This window comes from Aristolochia californica, unplaced genomic scaffold (assembly GCF_029961685.1).
Source record: "Aristolochia californica isolate CCGP_79_NKW_82.1479 unplaced genomic scaffold, dmAriCali1.0.hap1 SCAF_11, whole genome shotgun sequence".
In the NCBI taxonomy this organism is placed as follows: Eukaryota; Viridiplantae; Streptophyta; class Magnoliopsida; order Piperales; family Aristolochiaceae; genus Aristolochia; species Aristolochia californica.
In genome coordinates this window covers 33,914,971-33,923,394 of record NW_027181782.1, presented here as the reverse complement: position 1 = coordinate 33,923,394, position 8,424 = coordinate 33,914,971, and the positions used below count along the sequence as shown (strand labels likewise).

Sequence of the window (8,424 nt, the reverse complement as noted above, 5' to 3'; positions counted from 1 at the left end):
TTAAAACCCTAAAAAAAGTCAAAGTAGAAGATGGAGCTCATTTGTAATACAAAATCCACAGACTAGATAAAAATCTTAGGGTCTTCATTAGTCCTTGCCCATCTTCAGACAATTGGAAAGTTGAAGCTTTTTTCACATGACAAGTGCTTTCGTTCAAGGGGCTGCTTGAGGGGTGGGGATGATCAGAATGGGGCAGAAGAAAAGCCCTATGCCAGAGAGACTGATTTAACAGATTAAGAGAGAGAGAGAGAGAGAGAGAGAGAGAGAGAGAGAGAGAGAGAGAGAGAGAGAGAGAGAGAGAGAGAGAGAGAGAGAGAGAGAGAGAGAGAGAGAGAGAGAGAGAGAGAGAGAGAGAGAGAGAGAGAGAGAGAGAGAGAGAGAGAGAGAGAGAGAAAACTTTAAAAAGAAGAGTCAAGAGTTACAGAACATATTTCCTAAAAATGGAATTGGCACAACACTCGTGATACTTGTTTGAAGAAAGGAGTTGCTGTTCTAACAAAGGTTTCATCAAAATTCATTTTGCAAAAAAAAGGGCAGATGTTATATATTTTTCAAGAGAATAACTATTAATTAAGATAATAAGCCTTTTTTAAGAAAAAAAAAGACCTCCGTACAGATAGGATGCAGTAAGAATTCTAGTTAAAACAACAAAAAAATAAAATTTAAGATCTTGTGGAAGAAGGATGGAAATATTTTCATTTCGTGAAGAGAGACCATGACATAGAACCTCATCAACAACATTATGATTGTGTGGTAGTTCTTCTAGGTCGAGCTGGGTACTTGACAGATGCTTATCAGTTTGTTGAAAGTATGCTAATAAAACCAGAAGTAACAATGTGGTGGGCACTATTAAGTGCCTGCAAATTCCTTAAGAATATAAAGTTAGGACAATATGCAGCAAAACAGATTTCTGCTCTTGATCCATCAAGTGTTGGCCACTATAATGTGCAACTCTCAAATCTTAGAAAAGAAGAAAAGAATTTTTTTTGAGTATTATCTTCATAGCACATCTCTCTACAGGGCATTTTACTTTCCAGATCTTTAATTCCCCCTTTTCAATACTCTCAGATTTTAAAGGTTCATACCAAGGGTAGTAGCTAAACCTGCTACATATATATCATCATCAGATTTACTCTCCTAAGTATCTACCTATCGACATACTCTTTCTTACATCCCCATGTTATCTCCAAGATATATGCCCATTCGTATATAAATCTCAGATTTTAGAGTCCGACCAATTTTCTTTTTACCAACTCTGGTTTTAAGATAGGGGTTGCAGCAACCATTTTTTAGTATTTTATAAATTTTTTAAAAGCAAACGGGGAAACGTTACAGTTCTCTTAGTCAATACTCTTCCAAATTATTTATTGGGGCACAATCAAATCTGTAACAAACCAACTAATAAAAGGGGAGTTATGTTTAGAGTCGGAACAAGTCACTTCTGTGACAGGTGTAGAGATTTTGCTGATAAACAGTATAAGAAATAAAATTCATCACAAGTTTATGAAAGATAAAAACAGCTTCAATGAATGTGATATTATTGGAATTAATTTGGCCACAATAAAGATAAATTACGCACAAAAATTAAAATTAACTCAAACACAAAACTAAATTAGTTGAAAAAAAAATTAGGGTTTCGGATTACCTTCTGAAATTTGGGGGAAATCACCGTCAAATGGGGAAATGTAAGCCCAATGGAAGAAATCGACGCCTAACTGTCAAAAATCGAAGAAGATTGAAGGAAATCGAAGGATATCGAAACCGGAATAGGTTAAATCAAAGGAAATCGGGGGAGGAGGAAAGAGAAGAGCGAGAACGAGAAGGAAGAGGGAGGCCGAGAGTGAAAAGAGATGGAGGCCTAGAGGGAAAAGAGAGAGGGAGAGGGAAGAGAAAGGCCAAGAGAGAAAGAGACGAGAGAGGGAGATGGGGCGAAAACGAGAGATAACAAGAGAGAGGGAGCAGAGAACGAAGACGAGCGCCGAGCGAGAGGAGCAGAGCGAGTAGACGAGAGCCGAGCGAACAGAGACAGCGAAAAAGAGAGAAGAAGTCGGGCAAAATTTTTTGTCCAGAGACGAAGGCTGAGCGAGAGGAGAGGAGAAAGGAAATGAGCGTGATTTTTTAGTTTTGGGGGGGGGGGGGGGGGGGGTTGGGGGCGGAAAGAAGCGACGCCGTCGCTCGTGGTAATTGGATGACTTGAAAAAAAGGGTGGAAACAAAATTCCGTAGTTTTTGCCTGAGGAGATAAAATGGTGTTATCTCACTTCAAGTCAAGTCATTCTGGACTAACGCCATAAGTGGGATGAACTAGGTAATGCGGGGGGAATTCATTCCACTTCATTGTGGACTAACCCCCCCTAACACCAAGTGCGAAGTTGAAGTTCATGTACATGACTGACATGATCTTCATGTTGGAGATGAACATGAACTTCAAAAATGCTAGAAATGCTGGAAAGACATTTCTAGTAGAAATACATTTTTAGGGAACATTAGAGCATTAGGTGTCCTGGAAATACTTTTCTATTTGGAAATTCTTGCTAGGAAAATCATATGATTTTTTTTTAAATAAGTATTTGACAATTGATGCTATATTACTTTTAGCACAAGATAATTCTCCATGGTAATTTTTCTTTTATAATTTTATTTTAATTTTTTTTATCAAATAAGTATGGTAATGTATGAGATTGATTATTAATTTCTATATATTTCCCTCGAAAAAGACACTAACATATCCATTTAATTTTCCTTGGAAATTTCTAAAATTTTCTATGTAATTTCCTAGAAAGCCACTAATAGGATTTTATTTGAAGGATCCTTGGAAATTTATATCATTTAAAAAATATTTCTAGTTTTTCCTGGGATATAAATTTTGAACCAAGGGCACTAAAAAGGCCCCGAGTCTTTTACAAATACAAAAGCGAACACTTTACATTATTTGATGTTTTCTTCACAAGCTAAAGTTAGAGTTAACTAACGGTGTTTAGAGTAGGTGTATATTGATAATTCTAGGGATATTAGTGGTCCCATTCATTTGAATGAAACCAAGGATTACTCATGCTTCAATTACAAAATGGCTGCTTATTTGGTCTAATGAGTGTTTTATATTTCAAAAGCTCTAACTTCTTCTGTTTTAACAAATTTATTCAACTAAACCCTAAACCCTAAACCCTAAACACTTTGTTAGAATTAACATATAACTTAGGCCAATTCATACCCATGAAAACACAATTAGGTGGAGTACTCCCAAACGGTAAAAAGATGGGATGAACCGGGGCTGCTTCACTAATCGTGACATAAGGCCTATTTTGATCATCTCCATTTGAAATACCTTAACCAGTGAAAAAGAAAAAGCCTCTCACTGGGTTAAAGAACCGGGGAAGCAGAAAAATGGAGGAAGAACAAGAAGAAACAGACAAGTTGTTATTGTTACAGATAGCCAAGATCTCTCAACAATGGGAAAATCTCCCCCCCTTGAGATGCCAACGATTTCCTCTGTTAGCTGAACGAATCAGCTCTTGGTGTCTTCAGTTGTCTCTTCACTGGGTTTCTTCCTCGTGTGGATCTTGTAATACAGATCTCTCATCCTGAATGCTAAAAAAACATCCAGCCCAAGTCCCACAAAGCTGGCAATGGTCATGATAATGAAAACCAACCTGTAACAGTGGCCTCCTATGCATGTGTTGCCGCCTCCAACAGTCTGTGTGGCCTCAGCGTCGTAGAGAAACCCGGCGAGCAAGCCAGAGAAGAGGAAGGAGCCGAGAGGAAGATTGAGGATGAGGATGTTGTAGAGGAGGCCATAGTACTTGAGCCCAAAGAGCTCGGAGGCTACTGGAACTGTGACTGCTAGCCGCACCCCGTAACCCATTCCAATAAGGATTGAGCCGATGTAAAGAGATCCGGGCAGAGCCATGGCCATTACTATGAATCCCACTGCCATTAAAATTTGGGAAGCTGCATTCCACAGGGGCCTTGGTGTTGCAGCCTTTCTGCACTTAACAGAGTTGGTTGGTTGATAAAACTCAAAGAAAATTCATGAAACTTTCATCAGTTGTTAGTGTGACTGAAGTAAGGTAGAGAAGGTAACTTACTTCATGAAATACTCAGAGATCCAACCAGAGCCAATGCGACCGAAGAATCCCCAGATGCTTGTGAGCGAGATGAAGATGGAGACGTCCGAGTAACCGAGCGCGAGTCCAATTTGCCCCATGTTATTTATCACCGCCATGCCCGTTCCCACCCCACAAAGAAACGAGAGGAACAAAATCCAGAAATCAAAGGTCCGAACCGCCTCCAAGAGTTTGTGATCTTCTCCTATTGCCGGTTTCTTCTTCGCTCCTCCTCCTTCTTTCTGTTGTTCTTGCTGGCTGGTCACGCTTTCCTGGGTGGGCGAAACTGGTACTACGATTCCTCGGCCTTCCACATCCAAAGTCTTTCCATTTTTACGGCGATACTTTATTGCGGAATAAATGGGAACACACAATGGGGACGCGAGTAACGCGAGGAGGATAGCTGCGAACGCGCGCGAGAGGTCGGGACCGTGCTTGCCGGTGACGTCGAAGAGGAGGAGATAGACGGCAACGATGACAGCAGCGACGTTGAAGAAAGCGAAGTACCGGGATTCTTCTTTCTTTTCTGCTGTTTCCACGGCTGCTGGGTCGACCTCGTGGAGGAAGACCATGGAGGTGAGGCAGACTACGGCGGGGATGACGGCGAGCATGAGAAGGAAGGAGGAGGGACTCTTGGAGAAGAGAGCGGTACAGAGGTCGGTAAAAATGGCGGTGCTGAGGCCGATGTACCCTTTGAGGATTCCGGAAACGGGGCCCCTGTCGTTTCGGAAGTTGCGCATGCAAGTGACCAGAACTGCTGTGTTCATCCACGTCGTGCTATTGCCGCCCAGGCAAACAAAGATGCACATCTGAAAATAAGCAAACCACTGTGTGTGAAATTGTCCGGATGAGTTTTAACAGAAACGTAGTAGTCCCATTTATCCTTTCCTGTATTGGAGGGACAGCTATCTAGCTAGAATACGGTCTTGCAGATCTGAACCCTACAGAAACGAATAACCCCTCATTGTTCAATGCAAAATCACGAGTTTGTGTTTTGAATTTCCTATGCCAAACTGTGCCCGATTTTACTTTTTTCTTTACGAATAGCGAAATCACCAACTATGGAAGAGGAAAATGAAATTAATTTACCCCAGTTGATGAGTCAGGATGGAACCAGATAAAACAAATTTTACCGCCACGGCGGAGTTATCCAGTTACGACGTCGACGATCACGATGAAGATCGAACTCCATCCTTTCTGAGATTTTCGGTATAATTTTTTATTCAGATTACACGTGCTTCTGCGTCACCATGCATGCGGGAGAACCGCCTTTTAAGAGAGAAGGAACAGTACCTGCCAATATGGAAGCGGGCGGATTCGGTGGCTGACGACGAGCCACTGAGCGCCGTACCCGATCAAACCTTCAACGGAACCGATCAGGAGAATGACAGCGGTGGGAACGCGATCGGAGGCCAGGCCGGCAAGAATGCCGAAGGCTTTCCCCATATCCTTCACGGTCGAGAGGTTGTTGAGCTGCAATTGGGTGAGACCCATCAGAATTTTCAAGGCGTTTGAGTAATTGGAGAAGGTGTAGTTGTTCCCCGAAATCGACTGGACCCAAACCGCCGTCACAAAACCCAGCCATTTCCCGGTGAGGGAGCTCCTAGAAAACAGCCTCACCATTTTCAGATTCAGTACTAGGCGGAAGAGAAAAGAGAGAGAGAGATGTGAGCCACACCAGGGAGTGATCGTCTACTTATATTAATTTTTCGCTCCTGCTTATCATAATCTTTTGAATAGGAGATCTCAGTGGCATGAGTCAGACCCAGAAAATTTTTGTGCCCTGACACATCAAAATCCATAGCATGTACACATGGTCGGATTTTTTCTGTGTTCTTTCTTGCTTTCTGGGGGTTGGTTGCATCCGAACGTTTCTGGTTTTTGCCGGTTGGTAAATGTGCCCTTTTCTGCTGCTACTCTATCATTACCAGGTAGACCTTTCCTACGTCTGGGTAAATTTCAATTTTTGATCTTTTCGGCGGATAAAACAGAAAGAGGGAACTCCTCCCAGAAGTCAACATTTGATTCTAAACCCAATATAAAACCCCAACGAGCAAGACCATTATTCGTTAATGGATCGAGCAGAAAGGGTATTGCCTTATTGGCGATCCCACCTTCGCCAATGTAAAATTTGACCCAGGAAGACGAAGCCGCAGTCATAAGTTTTCACCCAATGGCTTATTCGGTAATGGAAGAAAAAGGGGCTTGTGCGGCTTTTGCGTTTAATAAAATTTCATGATTACGAAAGAAGATAATGAAGCAAAGAGCTGATTACTGAGATAAGCTCAAATGAGCGGATGGAAACGGATATTCAGGAGCCCAAAAAAGCAAGAAAACCGAGATGACCGACCCTATCCCAAAGGTGGGATGCAGCTAGCTAAGAACGTGCCTGCGTGCTTGGCCACATTATCGTTAAGAAATGAGAAACATGAAGAATCGGAACGATGATATCAGGGGGGAGCTCCGCGGTGGAAGCTCCACTCAGAATTAAAAAGTCACAGACACGATCGATCGATCTTACATGGGCTGTCTGGTTTGTTCTGGGATCTGCACGGCCAGGGCGTACGAAACTAACGACGTATCCGTACTAGACTGTCAGTCACTGAGACTCGAAATTTCAAAATGGGCGCAGTGGGCGTCGATTCGTTTCGGACATTTTTTAATCTCAACGTCTGTTCGTTTCTTAATAATTTGATTTTCATCAACCTGCAATGGCCGAAATAATAGTTGCAGAAGAAGTGCAAATTGAAAGAGAAGTTATCACATAGAAACTGAATAAATATTGAACAGGAAATTAACCAAGTAAAGGACCATGAGAACTGTTCAAGAAAAACGGAAGCAAAACAATTGTTCCCATTATTGTATCTAGAGCATATGAAGTCAAATAATTTTTAGAGATTTTTTTTTTATTTTTTTTAAAAAGATGCCCATTATTGGATTGAAACCTTATCTGATATACTTGTGAAAATTATCTTGTAATTATAAGTTAAAAAAATTAAAAATAGAATTACAAAATTACCAATTTGAATTGATTGTAAATATGTCTTTTAGTCATAACAAGGGAAGACTTCTTACAACATTGTAAAACTTATTCTTCCAGATGAATATGGAAGATGTAACAAATTCTTCCTCTCAAGTGGTTGCTCCTTCTCTTCCGTCTAATTTCTGATTTCTGATCTCCAAGTGTTCAGCCCAAGAACCTTCAAAAAACCTCCCAAACCTTTCTCTAAAAATGGGCTCCAAAGACTTGAGTTTTGACCCTTATTTTTAGTATCTTACCAAATTCATTATGAAGGGAGAACATGGAAAATCACCATTTATGCGAGTTAAAACATTCTAAGGTTATTAGCTACAAAAACCCTATGGTGCTTGTCCCTTACCTTCCTTTTGGTTCGATTTGGATTGGTTGGAAATAGGGGTGGCATCAAACCAAGCCGGTTTGCGAGCGGCACGACCTCGGCTCGATTCGATTTATCTGGATCTCGAACCGAGTTCGAGATCTAGATACAACTCATTTGAGTTAATGAGCCGAGCTCGACCGAATCATGATTCGGTTCGAAAGCTCGTGAGTCGGCTCGTTAACGGGCTCGTGAGTCGCGGGATCGGGAGCAGGGGGGGGGGAACACCGGGCCCCTCCCGTCCGCCTCTGTCGCCGACCGTTACATCCCCTTCCCTCGGATTTTTTCCTCTTCCTCCAATTTTTCCACCTTTGTTTCTGTCGCCGTCGGCGGCGCCGCGCCTTCACTCCACGTCGTCTCGACGGAAAACCAGAGTCCAGAGAGAGTCGAGACCTAAGTTGGGAGAAATAATTTTAAAATAAGCTAGACAATATTTGGGGTAAAAAAGGTTAATATTGGTAGGTTCTAATCCATTGTCGAGATTCAATCCCAAACCTCCCCTATCATTCTTTTTTTTTAAATGTATGCATAATTTTATAGATAATTTATTTGACATATTTTTTTATGTAGAGTATTAAATGTAGGTTAACCTCGAACTCGGTTAAAATTATTAAGCTCGAGCTCAATTACAATTTTAGGCTCGAGGCTAGGTCAGCTCGAGCTCGAGTTCGAAATCTTTAAATCATGCTCGGCTTGAACGTAGGAAGGTTCAAACTCAGCTAGATTCGATGCCCACCCTTATGCCCAATTTTATGTAGAGGTCATGCCCAATTTTATGTAAAATGTATTTGACATGTATTTTTTTTAAAAATTAAATGTATGTTGGAGCTCGAACTCAAGACATGGAATTTTTGAAAAGTTTTAAATGAATGTTGAAGCTTGAACTCGGTTAAAATTATTGGGCTCAAGTTCGATAAAAATTTT

General features: G+C 41.3%; 1 protein-coding gene across 1 annotated transcript; it reads right to left on the bottom strand.

The window, feature by feature from the left end:
• Positions 1–3,407: 3,407 nt before the first annotated feature.
• LOC137944787 (protein NUCLEAR FUSION DEFECTIVE 4-like) lies at positions 3,408–5,725 on the bottom strand. Its single transcript, XM_068790539.1, has 3 exons — positions 5,396–5,725; positions 4,085–4,911; positions 3,408–3,982 (listed from the first exon to the last, which is right to left on the bottom strand). The coding sequence occupies exons 1-3, from the start codon at positions 5,723–5,725 to the stop codon at positions 3,505–3,507; spliced, it is 1,635 nt and encodes a 544-aa protein (XP_068646640.1). The 3' UTR covers positions 3,408–3,504.
• Positions 5,726–8,424: the final 2,699 nt, after the last annotated feature.

Bases quoted from the DNA above. Each gene is read 5' to 3' on its own strand.
- LOC137944787 (XM_068790539.1), bottom strand. From the start codon at position 5,725: ATGGTGAGGCTGTTTTCTAGGAGCTCCCTCACCGGGAAATGGCTGGGT. The intron at 4,912-5,395 runs GTACTGTTCCTT...GCTTATTTTCAG, and splicing joins GCCCGCTTCCATATTGGCAG to ATGTGCATCTTTGTTTGCCT. The intron at 3,983-4,084 runs GTAAGTTACCTT...TGTTAAGTGCAG, and splicing joins ATCTCTGAGTATTTCATGAA to AAAGGCTGCAACACCAAGGC.